This window comes from Plutella xylostella, chromosome 28, assembly GCF_932276165.1.
Source record: "Plutella xylostella chromosome 28, ilPluXylo3.1, whole genome shotgun sequence".
Classification (NCBI taxonomy): Eukaryota; Metazoa; Arthropoda; class Insecta; order Lepidoptera; family Plutellidae; genus Plutella; species Plutella xylostella.
In genome coordinates, this window is record NC_064008.1 from 2,996,423 (window position 1) to 3,019,175 (window position 22,753).

At 40.3% G+C, this 22,753-nt stretch overlaps 3 protein-coding genes across 5 annotated transcripts in view; 1 reads left to right on the plus strand and 2 right to left on the minus strand.

The window, feature by feature from the left end:
- LOC105394483 (multiple C2 and transmembrane domain-containing protein) overlaps positions 1-6,326 on the minus strand; it is a 129,292-nt gene extending 122,966 nt beyond the window's left edge. The window contains exon 1 of one of the 3 annotated variants that reach the window (XM_048631397.1): positions 5,832-6,326. The gene's annotated coding sequence lies outside the window, so the exon portion shown is untranslated. The remainder of the gene's footprint in view (positions 1-5,831) is intronic. The other 2 variants (XM_048631396.1, XM_048631398.1) reach the window with 2 other exon arrangements.
- Positions 6,327-7,337: 1,011 nt separating this feature from the next.
- Positions 7,338-15,088, minus strand: LOC105394482 (uridine phosphorylase 1). The gene is made up of 8 exons (XM_048631445.1): positions 14,898-15,088; positions 13,849-13,969; positions 12,027-12,179; positions 10,988-11,173; positions 10,379-10,517; positions 8,958-9,007; positions 8,226-8,369; positions 7,338-7,705 (listed from the first exon to the last, which is right to left on the minus strand). Exons 1-8 carry the CDS (start codon positions 14,987-14,989, stop codon positions 7,610-7,612), a joined length of 981 nt encoding a protein of 326 aa, XP_048487402.1. The 5' UTR covers positions 14,990-15,088; the 3' UTR covers positions 7,338-7,609.
- A 2,850-nt stretch (positions 15,089-17,938) lies between these two features.
- LOC105391436 (stabilizer of axonemal microtubules 1) lies at positions 17,939-22,570 on the plus strand. The gene is made up of 8 exons (XM_038111234.2): positions 17,939-18,096; positions 18,761-18,872; positions 19,210-19,410; positions 19,753-19,939; positions 20,366-20,458; positions 20,773-20,885; positions 21,236-21,329; positions 21,931-22,570. Exons 1-8 carry the CDS (start codon positions 18,089-18,091, stop codon positions 22,008-22,010), a joined length of 888 nt encoding a protein of 295 aa, XP_037967162.2. The 5' UTR covers positions 17,939-18,088; the 3' UTR covers positions 22,011-22,570.
- Positions 22,571-22,753: the final 183 nt, after the last annotated feature.

Sequence of the window (22,753 nt, forward strand, 5' to 3'; positions counted from 1 at the left end):
CATGTGCAAGTACTTACACCCCCACAGAGAATAGATAGAATAGATAGTGGCGTTTTAATTTCATTGTCGAGACGTTTATATTGCACTGACACTCCATCTAGTTCGTACATTGTTAATCTAAGGCTTCGAGTGACGGACGGACGGGCGCAATAAACGTCCCTAAGGGCATAATTAGTGTCGCTCGGAAATTGTCTCGAGTGATCGTTCAATTTAATGGTAAATTTTATGTGGTAACTTTTGTCAGGGCGGCTGTAAAACAGGGATATCCGTAATGCCGTAGCCGTAGGTAACTGCTCTTGACAGGTTTTGGTGAAATAAATTATTATAGAATGGTGGAGGAACCCAAAATATTTTCTTATTTTCAGATGGAAAGATTTTTTGGAATCATTCAGTAAGTATCTAACTTTGCTAGTCCATGCCCTCTTTCCTAATCCTTTGCTCCTTAATGCCTGTCACACCGATGCTTGTGACTATTATAATTATGTAGGTATAGTAATTTTACTCAGTTGGATGGATGGATTTGCTATTTATTAAGCATTAATAATAATATTATGACCTAAATACACTTTAACCCTAATCGGATTTCTATTTAAAATAAAATGCTAATGCAACTTTAATCTATTTCTGATCGCTGATCTGCAACCATTTGAGGTTGGGATTCAAGGGAACAAATATTATGCCTAAATCAGAACTCGGTCAGATGATGGCCTAAGGATTTTATAATACAGGGTGAGTAGTAACAGAGGAAGTATGAAGTATATTCTCGAAAAAAATATCTACTCCCCATACACAGTGTCACGTAAACAACCAATTTTTGTATGGGGAAGCATCGTTTCGTTTTTCATACTTCCGGATATGCACCTACGAAAGAATCACCCTGTATAGACAAGGCAGTTAAGATAAAACTTCACTACCACTGACGATAAAAATGCCTTGTATATACCTACTTACATACAGTACAAACAGGGGCGTATTTAAAGATTGCGTGCCCTGGGCTCCTGTAGTTTTCCGCCCCACCAAGGAATGAAAGATAACAAAAAGAGCAGTCAGTTTAGATTACCTACCGACCGACATAATTATGTATAAGAACATTGTGGTGACTGATTTGCATAGATAATGATATCTTCCGAACAAAAAAAAATGATTTTTCTGGATTGTACTCGACTATCCAGAAAAATTTACTTTATTTTTTTTATTTATTATTTATTTCCTTTTTAGAATGTTTAGAAATAAACTTGTGCAGGGCGATTGAGTGAGGCAATTTTTCTTTTTAGATTTCCTTCATAAAAATACGGAGGCGGAAAAAAATAGTCTATTCCACCGGTAGAGAAAAGGACAAAGACCAGCCGGCATACTTAAAAAATCCAGCACTGCTCGTAACCAAAATACCTCGGAGTGACCCTGGATAGATCCCTCACGTACAAAACCCACTGCCTAAACACCAAGAAGAAAGTCAGCTCCCGAAACAACCTTCTGCGACGGCTTACGTCTACCAGCTGGGGCGCCTCTCCGCAAGTTCTACGAACAAGTAGCCTAGCACTCTGCTGAATTTTCCTGCCCCATATGGGCAAGATTCGCATTCCTCAGAGCTTGAAGACAAAAGTTGCCAGAGCGTCCTGTCAGTGATGACGTATGGTGCAGAGACGTGGACACTGACGGTAGGACTGGTCCACCGATTTAAAGTCACTCAGCGTGCTATGGAGAGAGCTATGCTTGGGGTTTCTCTGATGGATCGTATCAGAAATAAGGTTATCCGCCGTCAGAGGACTAAGGTTACAGACATAGCTGTCAAAATATGCAAGCTGAAGTGGCAATTGGCTGGTCATATCTACCGAAAAACCGATAACCGTTGGGGTAGACGAGTTCTCGAGTGGAGACCACGGATAGGCAAACGCAGCGTGGGACGCCCTCTTGCCTGCTGGACTGACGACCTTAGGCGGGTAGCCTGTAGTGGTTGGATGAGGAAGGCCGAGGACCGAGTGTTGTGGCGCTCCTTGGGAGAGGCATATGTCCAGCAGTGGATGATTATTGGCTGATGATGATGATATGGGCAAGATCCGCGCATGCTAGAGAAGTAGATTTTGCTCTTAACGACACAGTTCGTATAGTAACGGGATGCCTCAAACCGACAACGCTCTACAAAGTCTACTCTCTGGCTAGGATACTTAGCACCCCCTAGCATACGGCGAAAAGTGGCATGTTCTGTTGAGAAAGCCAAACAAGAATGCTACTCCAGATATCCACTTTACTCACATACCTACTGCCGTACCTTCCCGCCTTAAGAGCCGCAAAGCGTTTCTAAATATTGAGGTCTTCTTAACGGATGAAAACCCACAAAACGCAAGGCTAAGGCTCTGGGAGGAAAAACAGCCCCAGGATCCTTTCCTACCTCTTGAGGAAAAACTTGCTCCTGGTTGCGAGCAGAGCTAGGCTGCTACAAGGACAATTTTTGCTAGTGGGGCTACACCGTTGGTACCAACCTATGCGACTGTGGTACCGCCCCCCTGACTATGGAGCATTTACTCTCCTGTCCCCTGTGCCCTTCCACCTGCACTCGGGAAGACTTAGGTACTCCAGGCCAATCAGAATGCTATCAAACTTGCTTCTTTTTGGTCTGGACAAATTAAAAAATTCGTATGTTCACTGACACGAAAGAAGAAGTCTACCTACCGACTTACAAAAATGTATAAGAACATTGTGGTGATAGATTTGCATAGATAATGATATCTTCCGAACAAAAAAAAAGATCTCTCTGGATAGACGAGTACATTTTAGAACGTTCAGAAATAAATTTGTACAGGGCGACTGAGTGAGGCATAAAACAAAAATCTTTAGAATTCCTTAAAAAATACCGAGGCGGAAAAAAAATAGACTATTCCACCGGTTCAGAAAAGAACAATTAAGACATGAAATCAACATGTGAAAAGATGGCTCAGTACCGTTCTAGGCGTACGTCTTAAAATATTTTATATACTTTTTTAATCCTCCAACCTAAAGCCCAAGGGCGGCCTACCGGCCGCCCCTGGGCCGCCCTTCGCCGCCTGCCGCCCCGGGCTGTAGCCCTCTTAGCCCTAGGGTAAATACGCCCCTGAGTACAAACACTACCTCACTATGACCACTTAACACTTTAATGTCCACTCAAAAAGTGACGTGTCCCACGTCGTATATCGCATCCAGCTGTCAGAATTGGTCACGTCGAAACGACGCAAATGTTTTACGACGCAGCGTCGGTGAATTAACCTGGTTTATAAAATGCGGGTCTTTTTACGGGTAAATTTGGGGGAATGATTTACGTGAATCTTTTGTGGCTTTGGTCGATTGTGATATAATTATGGTTCCGAGCATAAATGTGTGTAAAGATAATAAGCTTACATTGACAAATCAATAAAATCATCAGTCGCTTCACACTTTAGATGTTAAGTAAGTAAGTTGTTTAATGTAAGTAAGTTCATTTAATTTTGTTATTAGAAATTAAAAGTTTATGTAAGATTAAGTATTAAGTAAGTACTAAGATTGTTTATGAATAGGAATGTATTTTGGTAGGTAGGTACTGAACATATAAGTGAGAAAAGGTGAATCTCTAAGTTAAACAAAATATGACTGCGTGGAACAGCTAAGGGAGGTTTCTTGACCATGAAGGGAAATAAAATCATAATACTTAGTGCCCTGCCCCAAGGAAAATACCTGTAGAACATGCCGCTTCATTTGTTATTCACCGATGTTAATCTCGCCCAAAACTTCGCACGAACTGTTATAAACTCAACCAGTCCGAATGGAGGCCAACATTTGTACTGAATGAATATAATATACATCTAGGTTTTTTTTTAAAAGATGGTTCAGGAGTTCCTTGCCTCCGTTCTTCTCCTAAGACAGAAAGAGCCCCCCCTTATCCGAACGGAGAGTAGTTTGTAAAAATTGACGTTCATACAGAAAAATGTATAATGTATAGTAGATTATCAAATCCAAGGCAAAATCTAAGGTAAGTTTGAACTTTGCTGGCTTTATTTTTTGCCAAGGATATAAAAATATTGGAGAAGATATAGATAACTGCTGGGGATCATGAAAGCCATGCAAGCAGTGGACAGCCAGATAGCCGAAACTGGGTGGAAGGAGTACATTACGGAGTTCAGGAAGAGGCCTATTTGTGGTATTCTATTCTATTCTATTCTCTGTGGGGGTGTAAGTACCTGCACCTGGCTCTCTCGAGTGGAACCATTGTGCATATCCCCCAAGGTCTAAACTGCCTTCCTAAGCTTGGACCATTTCCCACCACGCTGGTCCACTGCGGGTTGGTGGGTTCACATATCTAGATGTGCTAAACCTAGGTATGCAGGTTTCCTCATGATGTTTTCCTTCACCGTAGCGATGGTATACTTAAGTTAAAAGAACTCATTGGTACATGTCAGCGCCGGGATTCGAACCCGCATCTCTTGCGTGAGAAGCGGGCGCTTACCCGACTGAGCTATACCACTGCTCTCTATTAGTGTTTTAATTAGAACTGTAAATAATGTGGACAGACATTGGCAGCGATTCGAAAGGGACCAAATTAAAATTTAAGACTCATACGGTAAATAAATACCAATAGTTCAAAAATCAAATTTACAAAACTTTTCCTTGCTAAAAATAAGCTGAATCAAATTTATGCGTTAAATTACGTAACTTGTTTAAAATGGTACCACTCTGTATAATTAGACTAATCAGGAGTGCTATTCATAGCTCTCCAGGGCTATTCTGAAAGGATTTGCAGGCCCCAGTCCTAGGCCGGCAATATTGAGGCTATCCTATCCACATAAACTACAAATTTATTGGATTAGCATTCTATAGACCTCGGTCATTGTTCACATGCCGTTGTAAATTTCATGGACATGAATTATTGGGTTTTGTAACCTTCGTGATAAGAAGGTACAGTTTCAATAGCTTAAAAATTTTAATTATAAAATAGGGAATACCTACTAAGTAATATTCTTTATCGCCGAGCTGTACTTAACTAAAATGTTCTTGAATAAATATAGCAATAAACGGGCAATTGGCTAATATTTTAAACAGTGACCACTCACGGTTACTTTCTTTAACCGTAGTTCTTAGGGACAATCGCAGGCATCATGGGCAATAAACGGGGATGTCATGTATTTTACATAAGTATTAGACTTACCTGTAGGTACAGTCAGCTGCATAAGTAGCTGTACACTTTTGTACCTTGTCAAACTCACAAACTGTCTATTCAAAGATTGACGGTTTTAATATAAATAATCAGTTTGACAAGGTACTAAAGTGACTAGCGACTTATGCAGCTGACCGTACATTACCAAATTAACAAGATCACAAACCAGGACTTGCAGCTTTCAGAAGAAGGCATGCTGCCAAACGATGCTCAAAGTTTTTGGCTTCCTCGACAGACGACAGACAGACAAGCAAATCAATGAAGGCCAATGTCAATAACCCCATATTGAATTATTTCAACTACCCTCTATCTATAATATAAATTGCATATCGTAGACATAATATGCTGCTTATATTGTATTGCTTGAAGATGTAAATTAATATTATAATTTTATGCATGAAATAAAGCTGGCAAATTCAAAGTAACTAACGGCTTAATTCAGGTTCTAACTAGGTAGGTAGGTACATAAAAAATACAGTAAAAAATCGCAACTTCATGAAAAGAAATGAGACGCAGGCCAACTTTAATAAGCTTTACAACTTCAAAGGAAATGAAATATCACGGAACCCACATTAACTTTACATTACAATCATTCATACGAACTTACTTAGGTATAGGCGATTCAAAAATAGGTAGGTAATTAGCTTAATAATATGCACAAACCACTTACCAATCATATTTCTTTCCGCATCCTTTTTATACGAAAAATCCACGAAAGTCGTCCGAGATCGTGTATTATCTCACAATCACCTCCAGAGATAAGTCACCACAGAAAAAACACTGACACACAAATTGAACACTCCAATTTAGCCACTAGGTTTTAACCACACAAAGCACCGGGTTTTTATGCGTGCGGGCGGGGTTTTTGTATTAGAATTAGTGGAAATGGATTTCCAAAATGGCGTCGCGCGTAGCGTGTTGCTTCGTCCGAAGATGGCTACGAACTGACGTAGCCCGGCGTTGGAGGGAAAATCGTTTTTGCGTGCGACGACGAAATACTCCATCCCGCTGGTCCACTTTTAACCCTATTATTAGAGGAATTAAAACGAATTTCCGTTTATTGGGGGGATTTCCGTATTCTATACGTGTGCGTCAATATTGTACGATGAATGAAAACGGTGGTGTTTGATAGTGCGGTGTTGTAGGTATTGAATTATTGCATTTTATTAAAACAAATTACTGAGCGTTATGAAAGCTTCCCAATTTTCAATATTGGTTTCATTATGTAAACCTTACGACCGAATGGCGTAGTGGTTAGTGACCTTGACTACTGAGCCGATGGTCCCGGGTTCGATTCCCGGCTGGGGCAGATATTTGTTTAAACACAGATATTTGTTCTCGGGTCTTGGATGTGCCCGTAAAATGGCAATAGGCCCGCCCCCTATTACATTGGGACTAACATAACACTCTGGCGAAAAGTGGGTGCAGCAATGCACCTCTGCCTACCCCGCAAGGGAGTACATTAGTACAAGGCGTGAGTGCGTGTGTGTGTGTGTGTATGTAAACCTTATTTAGGCAAAAGTGGTATTGAAGATTGAAACGGGGTTGTTTAGGTCGTAATTTGAATATTTTTCAATAATTGTATTCAGATTCAGAGAAATAAAACGTAAACTTAATTGATAGGTATTAGATACTTAAAAAAGTTACACTTTTATTAAGTAAATACAGGCAATGCCTATATTGGTAATATTGGTATTGGTACCCATCAGGGGACTTGCCAAGGAAAAGGCCACATTAATTATAATTTAACGAGCCAAAGAAAATGTCGTTAACCAATACAAACACATAATATATTTATAAATGTAGGTATGGTGTTACTTAGATACATACATACAGCATTTGCTGAGCTTGGGACTTTTTTGGCGTAGCGCCACAGATAGTTAACAGTTACTAAACTAAACACAGCCTTTATTGTTTACCTCCGTATTGTATTTGTTGTATTTTTATGTAAGATTTTATGTGACCTCTATATCTTGGTCAAATTTGAAATAAAATAGGCATAAGTGCCTAATTCAGCTTAAATTATGTCAATCAACCTCTTTAATATTTGTGAAATTCTTTGTTTTCAAAATACCTTAAATGATTTTTTATTCTAATTTCTTGGACGTGCCTTATAAAATGGCAATAAGTAGGTAGATAGTTTTGTCAAAAAACTTTGTTATACATAGAATGTCATTTTATTCAGCACTATTAACTTAACTTTCGCATAAGTATTATAAAAATATATCCCTAAGAGCTAACTATTACATGCAACTACATATTATAGGCAGTAAGTAATTTTATTAATTCATAATTATATCCCCTAAATTGAACTACTTACCTACTAAAAATATCGGCTTTGTTCATTTCAACCCACTGCACGGTATAGTAGGTATATAATAAGCTCCCACCTGTTGTGACCTGTTTCACTATTATTTTGCTACTACTATTTACTAATGTAGGTATTTATTATTGATTCTGTTTACAATATTGGCTGATGTATCGGCCGACTATGATCATGGGCCTCTTCTGCCAAGCAGTCAGCGTCTCCTTGCTCGCGGTCACCTGAAACATAAATTATACTTACTTTTTAAAATATTTAGTTAGTTACAATATTTTATCACACAGGTAGCCAACCTGTGTGATAAAATATTGTTGTCTCTCTCTGTGACACTATGTATTTTATATCACAGGTAGCCACTAACCAGAAATTGTGTAGTAACAGGCATGTTGTATTTATTAAATCAGCTACTACATAATTTCTACTGAAATGAATTCAATTAATACTGAATCATATATGCGGACACACGGCCATCCATCCCCAACCTAGGCCGAGCCTGTAAAATAGGTATCGGACAGCTGATATTATCTACATTGATACAAAAATATGTTATACAAATTATACCAGGTTGATTGCTAAGTCGATGTATTCCTTTAAATGGGTAATGGGTTGTAGAAGAGGTCATTTCCAGTGGATTGAACCCCATACTTAATGCATTATCCGGAAGTCAACAATTTCTGAGTTATTTATTTAAGTTTTAAGTTTTCTACTCTGTAATAGCATATCTCTTCAATCTCCACCAACCTGATCTCCCAGCAGTCTGTCCAGGAACGTCACGCACACGTCAGCCGCCCTGACTCCCGCCTCCCGAGTCAGGGCGGCGAAGGCCGTGGCCTCCATCTCTATGTTCCTGACGCCCTGGTGTCTCAGCAGCTGGAGGTACGCCATCTTATCCTCTTATATGAACACCCTAGACCCGACAAATTATATCTGTCCCGGCCGGGAATCGAACCCGAACCTTCGGTTGCTATAGGTTCTGCATATCATTTACACTATTTACTAACCTGATCCCGGTTGGTTAGCATCATTACTTCTACGGTTAGTAGTGGATAGAAAGCACGCATTCGTTCCTTATTGTCCCACTAGAGCCCTTGCTGTAATAGTCTCTATCTCTCTCTCTCTCTCTCTCTCTCTCTCTCTTCAACCACTAACCTGATCCCCCAGCAGTCTGTCCAGGAAGGTCACACACGTCAGCTCCTGGAGATATTGTGCTCTCATAGATACATATTATGAACACCCAAGACTAATATTATTAACGTACCGGTTCTGCCTAGTTTGGGGTCGGATGGCTGTATGCATATATCCCACGTATTATCTATATTTCTTACTAACCTGGTCTCCGTGCAGTCTGTCCAGAAACGTCACGCACACGTCAGCCGCCCTGACTCCCGCCTCCCGCGTCAGCGCGGCGAAGGCCGTGGCCTCCATCTCTATGTTCCTGACGCCCTGGTGTCGGAGCGACTGGAGGTACGCCATCTTGTCCTGTTCCGAGTGGTCGCAGAACGGCCCGTCTAGGCGGGCTTGGCCTGGGGAGTTGATTTGGATTTTAACCACAGAAGGAAAAAAGGGGTGTTGTAAGTTTGTTGTGTATGTTTGTGTGGTTGTGTATATCTAAAACGGGTGAACCGATTTTTTATTTGTTTTTTGGGTCATAGGTAGGTAATGTTACACCGAGTTTGGTAGTTTCTAAAGTCGTAGAGGGAAGATAAGCTTCTACTTACAAGTTTTCTAGTAATTTGCGGGTCGCGTACTTACAGCTCACGCTCAAGCGTTAAGTTGTAAGTACTTAGGTCTTTAGCTGTTATCTCTTACTCTAAGCTTCTACTTAGAAAGTTCAAAGCGACCGGTCAGGTTATCTCAAACGCTACGCTACGGGGAAACGCGTTTTATTTATCTAAGTCTAGAGATTTCAATCTAGAATCGCGAAGTTTGTATGAACGATGCTCATGCAGCAGTCATTTGTTGGCAATGTCTACAGAATGTTCCAAAAGTGGTATAGGTACAGTAAGGGGCAGAGATACCTGACCCCTCTCAGAAGCATTGTTACTATGAGAGGGGGGTCAGGTTTCTTTGCACCTGACCGTACCTACTAAGCCAAAATTGGGGTGACTCAGAGGATCGGAGGTTCTGGTTCGGTAGGTAGGTCGGGGTTAGTCTAGACGTATACATAACAAACACAGTTGTTTAGAATGACCCCCTGAGTCAAATTCTTTCGGATTAGTATACCACTTTTTCAACATCCTGTATAACTGTTGAACTTCAATGCCGCGATGTAGAATATGATAGTATAGCAATTTTTTGAGGTCCAATAATATTATCTTTGAATTTCGGTAACACTGCCATCTATCTATGGTTGCCGGTACTTCGTGGTTAAGTGCGCTGTCCGCCGAAAAACATATTATCACAGGCTAACGCGGCAATACGCTAGCGTGGTACGATACTACACAAAAATAAATGAGCTGTTGTTAAAAAAAAAGTTTACAGTTTTGGAGAAAAAGATGGCGCTGTCTGAGTTGCACCAGACTGTCAAACCCTCAGAACACAGATTTTATGTCAGCTCACATCCTATTTCAACGGAAGAAATTATATATCTGCCCTCATGCGTTCCCTAACAAAACGACGCTTCGAAAATAAACATTCTGGACTTGTAAACTAGAGATACTATTGAAAATAGTGAGTTTTTATTCTGAGTTTAAAACATTCAACCTCTTTGCTCTGTGTGTGCCATATTTGACAGTACTGTACACTATGTTGTCACGACATCTATCGGCTTACCCAAAAACTCAACTGACAGCTGTTAAGGAAAACGGCTCATTATGGAAAAAGAAGAGCGCCAACGTAGTCACCTTTGGAATTAACAAATTTCACCTTAAATTTGACGGTTAACGTTAACTGACCTCTATAGAAGTCATCAGCGGCCATGGTGCCCCCCAAGGTTGTCGGGAAGGGGTCCTCCTCCCGCGCCATAGACACCAGCTCCTGACTCACTCGCGTGTCGAACTGCGAGGGGAACTTGCGCACCACGCCCAGGATCGGCTGGAAACAAGTTAGATAACAAGTGTTACTGCCACTCTCAAGAAAGCTGCGTACATACCGGCCAAACGAACGCCAACGAACGGGTTTCGTTGACCTTCGTTGCTGCAATCTGCCCTGTATTATGTATGATAAATATCCATCGTTGGGCGTTCGTTGGGCAGTTCTGTACGCAGCTTTACTCTATCTACCGATGACTGGTACCTAGTTACTTTCATACGATTTTGACACATTAAGGGCTGAATTTTCAATAGTCAGATAAGTGTTATCAGAGGAATAAAATTGTTGCTATCGCATATGAATGTTTGTATTAGACAATGATAGCAACAATTTAATTCTTCAGATAACACTTATCTGACCATTGAAAAATCAGCCCTTGGGGCCTGTTTTACAATGTCTGGATAATGGCTACCCATGTGAGTAAATAACGATGTGTTCAATAATATGTCTAATATTGTCCTCTGTCCACTCACCAGCTCATAAACCCTCTCCCCGCTAGCGTTAGCGGCCCAGGAGCTCACGACCACAGCTCCGGGCGGCAGACCCAGCCCGCCGCTAGTTCCGATACGCACCACCAGGGGGCGAGGGGCGCGCGCGTAGTGGAGCAGCTTGAGGACTTCTTGGAGCAGGATTGACATGGAGGGGATGCCGATACCGTGCTGGGGGGAAGGAAATAAGTGACATGTTAATTTTTAACTAAAAGCCGCACGGTAAGGACAGAGAAAATCGAACGTTGACCTTTGCATGTACAACCAATCACAATCTCTACCGTTTTTTTAGGTATAGGTATCAAACAGCGGCCATCTTCGCATGTTGCATTTTTGAAAGTATTGAGATCGGTACCTGGATGTGGAAGGCCAAGGACAGAGTGTTGTGGCGCTCCTAGGGAGAGGCCTATGTCCACCAGGTTATGGGCTGATGGTTATAAGAGAGAATTTAGCGTAGAGTGATTTTTTCACATTCGAGCCGCTTTACCTCGCACCTCCAAGAGGACCGAGATAGTCCTGGAGGGTTACTATTCTGATGAAAAACGAACGAGAGCTGTCGTGCAATCGGCACGTTTAATGCTACGAGATAGAGTCGTGGCTTGCGCAGCAGCGTTTCGAAACTCTGTTTTTCGTCATATAGAGTGACCCCCCTGTTATACACACCTAGCTAGAAGTAGCTAGGTATAAGAAGCCGGTATATAGAGAATGCATTAAGCAATAAGTTTTTAATATTTTTTGTAAGTTTTTAGAACTACTTAAGTAGAATATTTCTGTTTGCTCAGTACCTATCTTTTGTTTGTATAAATTGGGTAATCTATTATTGGCTATACAATTTAAAACATGTATTAGGCTTTATATTTATATTTACTGTAATATGCCTGTGATTACCTGAATAAAACAATAAATAAATAAGGCCGCCTTTTTGTACTTTTTTATTTATAAGTTGTATTTTCGTAATGCAAAATAAAGAGTTCTATTCTATTCTAAATTTCTAACCCACCCAAAGTGCCTCAACAATACTCACACTAACGGCCAGCACAGGGCCAACTTTGTACATAGCGTATCTGTGAGACTTCTTGGTGAGGTTGACCAGCTGATCGGGCCCCGTCTGCAGGACCTGGCGCATGTGCTCGGCGAAGTCCCGCATGCGCTGCTTGGTGCCTCCCATGCAGACGAACTGGAATAGATGATTTGAAATACACTCACGGGCAATGAAAAGGTTCCACTGAGAAAAGTACCAAATTACTTCTAAACGGAAAAGGCTAGCATAATTACTACTTCTGCAACATTGAAGTACATTTAACAGAGCATCAGGATATTACCAACTAAAAAGGGTAATATTTTGTTCCACTTTTAAATTAAATCTTTGAAAAAATTGGGGTCATTTGAAGTTGACATTTTGTGAGTGGAACTTTTTCATTGCCCGGCAGTGTATCAGCTACCGTACCACCACCACCGTCACATTAGCCTCGCTCGTCTGTCAAACATCTGTCAGATTTAATAGTTGTCGCCGTCCCGCTTCGCATTGAATGCATTGAATACATGATATGCGAATATTATGTTTTGCTAAACTCTGTCCATTATATTATTGGTTTTTTGACATTCGAAATCCCCTACATATTTGATGACTGCAAAGGAAAACCAACTTACCAGACATAAAGAAACGTCAAAAATACAATAACATAGTGGAAGCTCTATAATGTGATGTTTGCGAATATCATATTATTTTGCGAATAGGATTTCCAGCGACGGAGGGCTTTAATTCTGTGAATAATTATTAGTATTATTATTTGTTGTGATGTAGTGTATTTTTTTTTGGACCTGGCCGGGAATAGAAACCGGAGCTTTTGATCTCATCCTGACGGTCGCTGCTCGCGGTCTGATATGCATTTACCTTGACATGCAAAAACGATCCTTATCAACTATCAGACCGTATCTAGGATGGCCCTGGGATATCCTTTACACGCAATAATTATCTCTATTGTTGATAAAATTACTTAACATAAACAATAAACAAGTCAATCATTATCAGAATATTAATATAATGCAGATAACGACATCCTCTCAGATAATATTTGAATTTGAGCCAGTCATTTGCAAATGGGGCTGTATATCCAATTATCCATTCATACATATTATATTATTCATATTTTGATATAAAATTCTCAATTAATGTAATCTACTATATAAAAATAAGTTGGGTTTCCTTCCTGATGCTATAACTCGAGAACAGCTGCGATTTCGCTAATTCGGTATGTTAAGTAATTTTATGGTGATTGTTTTTATAATTTTAAATTGAAGTATGTCGTAATTTGAGACACTAATTTGAATATTTTTTTATTTTACTGCTCTCGTTAATTTAATAAAAAATAATTAAAGATCGGCTCTTCGACGATTTTATGACGTCATTCGCTACCATGCAGCCGCTGACGTCATCAAGATCGTAACTCTGTGAATATTTACACTTTAGATTGACAGAAGTGACAGAAGTGACATTTAACAATTGAACATTTTCATTCTCTTTGGTTGAAACTTTAACCTTGCGCAGCGTCTTGAAGGACAAATTATATTTTCATTTTTGATAAAATAATCGGAATCCTTGAATATTTTATATTTTTAAGAATGAGACACTTATTAAGAAGATAATATCTCGAAACGGTTTTGGAATTAGCATCAAAAATTTTTACTTAACATACCGAATTGGTCTTTAAAAATATTGGAGGTCCCGGGACGGTTTAAAAGGTAAGAAGGGTAGCGTAGGCGAAGATTGCGGGCAACAGCTAGTAATTTTTAAAAATTCTTCATTTTGTAAGTGAAACTTTTTTATTTTCCGCGAGTGTATTTACCTTGACATCCCCGAACATCCCGGGCAGGTCCTGGCTGGAGTCGAACCCGAGGTGGTACAGCACGTCTGTCTGCAGTAAGGACAGGTGGGGGTTCCGCAGCAGCAGGGTGCCGTCTGCAGCACTGCAAGGAGAGAATCCATACCCTTGTTACGCCTACCGAGTAGAGTGGCGAGACAGTATGCTCGGCCGATCCTCGACCAATGAACTGCTAGCAATTGAATTGACTTACTGCCAGTTTCAATAACTCTATCTACCGATGACTGGTAACTAGTTACTTTCATACTATTTTGACGACCGAATGGCGTAGTGGTTAGTGACCCTGACTACTGAGCCGAAGGTCCCGGGTTCGATTCCCGGCTGGGGCAGATAAGTATTTGTTTAAACACAGATATTCGTTCTCGGGTCTTGGATGTGCCCGTAAAATGGCAATAGGCCCGCCCCCTATTACATTGGGACTAACATAACACTGGCGAAAAGTGAGTGCAGCAATGCACCTCTGCCTACCCCGCAAGGGAGTAAGTACATTAGTAATACTATGTCAAAATCGTATGAAAATAACTACCAGTCATCGGCAGTAAGTCAATTCAATTGCTAGCCGCTGTTTCGCCACTAACTATATATAGTACGAGTATCAAATAAATAAATAAATATAGTCACTCTAATCGGTTCGTATACATTATACAGGGTATTGCAAAAGTGGTATGGTAGTTAAGTCGAAAAGGGGTGACTTAAAGGGTCATTCTTAACAAATTTACTTCTACAAGTTTTGGAAATTCGTAAAAAAAAACTCCCCGTAGTGAAAAATCACGTAAGAAACTTTCTATGAAGAAGTGGAGAAGCTTTTATTGCCTAAAATTCATTAGGTAACATATTCTTGCTATTTCATGTTGTCTTAGATGGCTATCAGATATTTAATTCGGTATACATACGGTCTAGACCCTGGGAAAGAACAAAGGCTACTTTTTATCCCGGAATTCCTACGGGAAAACTTTTTAAGCGAAGTGAAGCGCGCGGGAACAGCTAGGCTTAAAATATCCTCAAACACTCACGTTTTAACACATCCTTTAGTACTACAATTATCGTAATGTTCTTCAAACTTCCCACTGAAATCTTTCACTATGTAATCACAATCGCACGTCATTATTCACCGAGTGATATTATAATTTAATAAAATTTTACTAAATACTTAATTATAATCCTTTTATCCTTCCAAACGGATTGGTGGATGGATCACTACTGATGATTAGTATTGTTTATCTACAGAGCGGTTAGATACAATACATCAATATGTATAAGTAAGTACATAATTACACTCCCTACTATAGTAATACGTTAGCGAAGGACTCCGTATTAATAATACATTCATATCTACAGGATGCTGATATGATACCATTATTACAGAACCGAAATTTTAACATTTTGTTACAATTGGAGAATGAATGGGGAAACTTCAAAGAAAGCAGTTGTTGGTCCCCGTCCCCGTATTCTTTAGCAATATACAGGGTGTTGCAAAAGGGGTATACTAAGCCGAAACCTACATGTGTAGAAACTTTGTTGCTCACGTGACTTTTTACTATGGAGAATGTTTTTTTTTCGCGAATTTTGAAATTCTGATTTCAGTTGCAGGCTTCTATACCTACATATATACCATGCTGCACATGTAGGTTTCGGCTTAGTAGGCCCTTTTTGCAACACCTGTATATGTTGGCTACAAGTTTGTATACCTAAAGCTCAATCAAAGACAACGCTTATTAACCTTAGGTATTTATTGGTAAGTGAGTAAGTATCTTGGAATAGCTTTTCTAAAACACATTATTGAAACCATTGTTGGCCTATAATAATAATAAGATAATGAGACAGAACATCCTAATTAAGCTTAATTAAGATATGCCATAATCATCATCAAGAGCAAATAATAAAATTGTGCACTGCTGGAGCTATCAGCTCTTGGCTTACCAAGGTGAAAACAGTGCTCAGAGTCTTTAGAACTTTATCTTTGCCAGTTTCCAAAAATAAAAAGTCTAGTTTCTAGAAGGCATAATTCGAATAAATACCTAATCGAGTTCCAAGTCATTGCCATAGCTTTAGAAGCATTTTTTTATTGTAACTATGGATTAACTTTGAAATACCTTTCGGATCTGGCTGCAAATAACAAATATTATAAACTAGCTGTTCCCGCGAGCTTCGCTTCGCCCGTGGGGATTCCGGGATAAAAAGTAGCCAGTAGTAGTAGTAGTCTTTCCCAGGATCTAGACCGTATGTATGTCGAAGGCATCTGGTTGAATCTCCTTTTTGGTTGAATCACTAGCCCGTTCATTGTATGGCGCTACTCAATTGTATGACTAAGCCGAACGTTGATTGTACAAGCGTCACAAAACGGCCAACTAGTTAGCTGACTTAAAATCAGGTGGTGAATAAAACAAATATGGCGTCTAACAGATAACAGCTGACACAAAAAGCACCTATATTGTTAGTTTTTTGCAAATAAATTAGCTTTAAAGTGCGTTATTTGAACTTATTTGTGTTATAGTTTGACAACATGGATTTACTTATTATTACGCCGCAGGCGGATAGTTTCAAAGAAAAAATTGTGGCGAAACTGGATAATTATGAACAAGAATATGAAGGTACGTTTATTGTTATTGTTTAGTTAATTTGTGAGATAAGAGCTTTGTAACATAGTCTTTTTGTTGACTCTTGTCTGGTCATGTTCACCCTAACCGGACATTACAAAGTTGCTATACTACCTATATCCCATTCAACGACTTCGTTGAATGACGTTCAGTCAAGACGTCGAACGTTACAATCAACGACTTGACGAGTTGTCATTTAGTCATACAACTGAATAGCGCCATCCAATGAACGGGCTAGTGGTTCAATAAAAAGGAGATTAAACCAGATGCCAGCGACATGTATACCAAATTTCATTCAAATCCGTTCAGTAGTTTTGGCGTGAAAGAGTAACTGACAGACAGACACAGTTACTTTCGCATTTATATGTTGTTGTTGTTGTTTTAATTATTCCGAAGTGCCTACTAATTGTACCTATGGTACATTCCTGCGCAGATCGTATTTCTAGAATGCGCTGATGCTGAAATATTGCTACATGATTCGTTTTTAATAGTGTCGCGTGTACCTAAACTAATAATACTCCTATAAGTAATGTTCAAATCACAGTAGATATGCAAATGTCAAAACGTTGTTTTTGTAGTTATACAGCTGAACTATTAAGTCCTGAAAATAAAGCGGGCGCTGCTAACTTACATGTAGCAATCCTATACTTATAGCGAAACAAAACCGACTTTGATACTTAGGGTGAATTCGTCCAAACATCACGTTACACGAGAATAACTATACCGGAATTAAAATTATACGCGAGTAAATATCTAGGATAAGTACATTTGCATTCTACCAAGTTATACCATGATTAAATTGAATGAACGAGGAACGAAACTGTAATGCAACTAAAATAAAAATAGCTGCGTTTCAAAGCATGCAATAGAAATGACATGCCAACTTAGTTTGAATGGATTATAAAAGTATGAAATTATTTATGTTTTAATATTTTATTCGCTGTTGTTATTCTGAGACTTTGCCTTTTAACGTACTTTTGTTTATGTTTTGACAGATGTGTTTATATGTCATTATGACGGTTTTCTAATCAGCTGATGTGCTGCCGCCATTACAAAATTACTCTCGGATAAGCTCGTTACACGGTCAATTTTGGCGGTATAACATTTTATTCTTGGGATAAGCTAGTTATCTTGGTTTCAGGTTTGGTAGAATGCAAAATCTGCTTACTCGCGAGTAACTGGTACTTTACTCGTGAGTAAAAAGTTACTCGACGTTGGCCGAATCCGCCCTTACATACTTGATTTTTTTTCGGCCCATCTCTTGGCTACGAAACCCTTTCATGTGCGTGTCCGACATAGACACGTTTCTCGTGCTCTGGCATAGAGAAAATAATACTTCGCTCTGGGCCGTATTTTTTATAGTAAACTTATTTGTATTTTGGCAGGTAGGTACATTAATTTAAATTAAGAACACAAACCAACCAGATTGACATTGACAACAAAACAAACTTAAAACTGTCACCATTTATTAACTATTTCCGTTTCAAGATGCTTGTTTAAAAATATTTTTTTATTATTTTAGGTTTTTAGATTAAGTATTTTTGTTTTTTAATGTACAGTGCAGTGTTTAATATTATTATAATCTTTTAGAGTTAATTTTTCAAATCATGCCTGAGTAAGTATTCCTGTATCCCTGTATTGTTCTCTACGGATCCAATAGGCGACCGTGAGGTATTGGGTTCGAATCCCGGAACTATTTGAATATAATACAATCCACTAAACATGCCGAAATTTTTAATGTGATAGTCAGATACTGACCGAGGCTGGGTGAACCCGGAGGCCTACTGCTAGTTATTTTAATTAAAGTAAGCACAGTCGTCGAAATATAAGAGGGCCGTTAGGACAGCTCCAAAATGTATGCTGCTTCAAAAGTTCTTATTTCTTTCGGCCGTGAAATAATACGCCAGATTTTGTATCTTTTTATGTATTTCATCAAGTAAATCAAGAGTAAATAAGTAACAAATTTGTGTAGCTGTCCGGGCAATAGAAAAAAAGACGGAATGAATCTCGCGAACTAAAACGTGAGGCACCCAAAGTAAGTCAGTTTCATTGTTACGACGCCGACGAGCCCGCCACACACACATTCTCAATCAAAGTAAGTCGGTTTGCCGCCGCGCGCCAATCACGTCGCATCTACGCACCCACACACTCTCATGTCGCCGCCATTGTGGTGCTTCAGTGTTTTAGTAAGCGAGATTCCTTCCGTCTTTTTTTCTACTTCCATGGCCACACTATGGTAATCTCTGTTCTGTGTTGTCAGCATCTTCCTTACTCCGCAGGTGTTGCCAGCCATGTCCAGCGCCGCCCGCGGGCTCCGGGGGGCAGGGGCGGGGCGCGGGAGGGTGCCCTTGCAAGAGCTGCTGCTGTGGCAAGCCGCCCGTGATCACGCCTGTAAGTGGCATTTTAATATTTGACCTTAAGTGAAGGAGAAGAAAGAATAGAATGCGTTGTTTTACGGAGAGTGTTTTGTGGTTCAGTATCCTTGCCATAAAAGAAATCTTCTCATCATCGCTGTCTTGCTTCTTTGTCTTGACAAGTTATTGACAGTGCTCTTAGAGAGAGTCCTCGGTTTACAAAAGGCATCGCGCAATGCAGACATGTGTGTCCTAACTGAGGGGTTAAAAAGAAACGTAGTAGTAGGTTCTAACGAGAGCTGACATGCAATCGGTACGATTAATTCCACAACACAATGCTCTGTGTTCATTACTAATCCTTCCACCCTTTCCAGTGCTACAAACAGCCGAAGGTCCCGGCGTCGTACGCTCCCCGCCGGGTCTACATGAAGCCGACGGCTCCCGTGGAAGGCTGCACCACCTACAAGCTGTCGTACCTACCCGTCGAGTGCAAGAACCTGCGCGGGGAGGCAAGGAAGCCGACGGGGAACATCATCCTGAGCTGCGCGCCCATGGAGGGGGAGACTATACAGAAGGTATGCTATTTGGACGCTTTTTTTACTTCTGTTCTGAGGTGTCAGGATCTGGGAATGCCGGGATAAGAAGTTGATAGTTTTGTCGCGTCTCTAAGGTAGGAAATCTCTGGTTATGGCTTAGTTATGCTTAAAAGAAGGCACAAAACCTTTAGATGGAACTTATTGTGATGGATTATGTTATCATGTTGTCTGTATCTGCCCATGGTTCCTTTGCTCAAGGATTCAGAAATAACCGGAAGGAATGGGCATACAAAGACGTTCAATGAACGGGCCTTTCCTGTATGCTAAGCACGACAAAAGCACGTTAGTCATGTCACTAACTAACCCCACACCCAATTCCAGCTATCCTACCTGCCCAACGAAATTTGCGTGACAAACCCGATCCGTCCGTGCAACCACGACATGTGGGGCCAGGGCCCCATGCAAAGCCTCACCACGCAGCGCCATGACTTTGTGCCGAAGCCATCTTGCGTCAGGGAGTCTTTCAAGCCAGACCCCAAGTACCATTGTGTGGAAGCGCCTTTTGAAAGTGAGCTCTAATTACCTAACTATCTATCTATCATGGCGATTTTGAAAGTGAGCACTTAAGTAACACCTAATGCTAACTGCGATAGGTTTCTTTAAGAGATCTAACTATAAAAAAAAAATATTTATCCTGTAGTAGTGATGAAGACGAGGGATAGCTAAGGAGCTAAGATGTAGGCCAATAGACGCAAAATGTAACGTGGGAAGCCATTCGGTTGCTGGACGAGCAATCCAGGAATAATCTAAATATACTTACATAAGTACATAAGCTCCCTCGTAGGTTGAGGTGTGTCAGGAAGTCAGGCAGACTCTTTTGTGGGCCACCTAAGGTTCCTGGGGTATCCTGCCGTCTTCTTAAACAAATCGGGATACTTTAGTAAGTAATAAGTACCTACCTACCTATAGTTAATGTATTGTTGTAATGTTCCAGACCGCACGATTAACCGCATGTCGTACCTGGACCCGGGCCGCCTGGCCCGCAGCAAGTCCTACGCACCCACCAAGTGCTACGAGAGACCCACAGGTTAGTCACTAAGATCCCGTCGATACTAAATTTTAGGTTATTGACCCAAGCACGTTATCACCACATCCGCGTGCGGGCAAAGATACGTATGGCAGAGAAAAGGCCCTAACCCTAAGGGCCTATTCAAACCGCAGGGTTATTCACCGTGGGTATTGGGTAGGCAGCGGTAATATGAACATAGAGAAATAGTAGGACTGACGGTAAGTATACCATTACCGCTAGCAGTAGCGTACAACTGCGGTATGAATGCCTTAAACCTGCTCATATCTACGCCTTCTACTTCCCCTAATCTGCACCGCAACTTGTCGTTCCAGCCCCTATGGAGTGCGCGACGACACACAAGATGTCGTACCTGCCGACCTGTGTGGCGCCGCCGCAGCGACCGCCCTGGGCCTGTAAGGGACAGTACCAGAAGCCTTGCCAGAGGGTGAGTCACACGGATAGCTATTGAGCTACCTTTGCTTAAGCCACCGACAGAGATCACCGAGTTAGTAAGCTTAAGTGGCAGTGGGATGGTCAGATCTGTCGAAGAGACGATAACCGATGGGGTAAACGTGTTCTGTGCTGGAGACTGCGCCTCGGCAAATGTAGTATAGGACGCCCTTCGGCTAGATGGGGTGACGACTTGTGAAACGTAGCTGGTAATGATTGGATGCGAAGCTATAGATCGTATCCAATGGCGAGCTTTGAGAGAGGCCTACGTCCAGCAGTGGACTGCTTTAAGCTAATGCATTATAAGTACTTCAATGAATAACTCATGATTTCTTTTCCTGGCAGTTTGACGGTACGACGGTGTACCAAGGGTCTTTCTTGCCGCCCGGAATGGATTGCAGCGAGGTGCAGGACCCTTGTTCCTATGGCGATTGCAATCGTAAGTGCTATCATTATGTCCTGCCTTAATTATCATCAGTATTAATATCCACTGCAAGTTATTTAGGTCAACTAGCATGGGCCTTTTGTCAATCAATCAAAGTCAAGTTAAATGTTAGACGCCTTATAAGTTCCTAGCAATCCTCTTTTAACATTCCTTCATTAATCCACCATGCGCCGTTTACTTTGCATTGCAAGATGACCGCCATTTGGTTCTACTGTCATGATAGTTACGATGTGCACTATAGTAAAACCCAATTTAACCGACACACTTGCGAGCAATGAAAAAGTTCCCGTGACAATAACACCAAATTATATTATATTAACTATAGTTTCAAAGTACTAAACGGAAAAGACTAGCAGTGAAGCAGTCTGCCATATTTATTGAAGAAATTTTAACAGCGCATTAGAATATTACCAACGGTAAACTTCAATAATTTGATCTAATTCTAAAAAGTGAGATCATTCGGTGTCGACATTTGGTACTTAAGTGGAACCTAAGTAGGTACTTATTACTTCCATGGGTGGAATTTTTTCATTGCTCGTGAGTGTAGTTCTTCTTATAGGTACCTATGTGTGATTCTCATGTTTTGTTTCCCCAGCATGCCCGTGCAAGATTCCTGCGGAATGTATCAGTAAAGACCCGTGCGCGTGTGACTTCCCCAAGGCAGCCTGTTGCTAGCGGCCGCCATATTGAATGTCGTTCTAAATTTAAATGTGTAGGATAGCGCTTTCCGTTGAAGGCATATTTTTTTTATTAACCGTAAGGCGCCAAATATTAAATGGTTACTTCAATTACTTCAAATATTAAATTAAATTGTCTACTTGAATTAGTACAAATATTAAATTGTCTAATATTACTTAATAGTAGTTCAATGTCTCAATGTTTTCCCCCCGTAGGGCAGAAAACGGATATTTAGGTTTCTGCCGAAGCTTGAACCACATTTGAGATAACGCGTTATAATTCAGCCATAGTAAAGTGCTAGATTGACTGCTTCACTAGCGCCACCTAGCGTCAGACGCAACAATGTGTATGACGATATCCATTTATAAACATAATTATTTGAAATTATTACTACGATAATATTGTGATAATTAATTTAATCTTAATTCTAATGACCAGTAATGCATATTTATCAATAAATAATATGAATATATATGGGCGTTTAAGCATGAAGCATTTAATGTAACAGAGCTTTTATTCTTATATTATAACTACGAATACATAATTATGAATTAAAATTACTGAGTTTTATTCTCATTCAAGCTAGCATCATCATAAGGTAAACTATTTTTTTATCAAACTAAGGGCTGTTTTTTAATATTAATAATCAAGGGCGTACCCAGGATTTCAGCTAGGGGGGGGCAGCTCATACCTGTTCGGAGATGATGGTCGGTCGGGTATATTGAAACATTATAGATAAA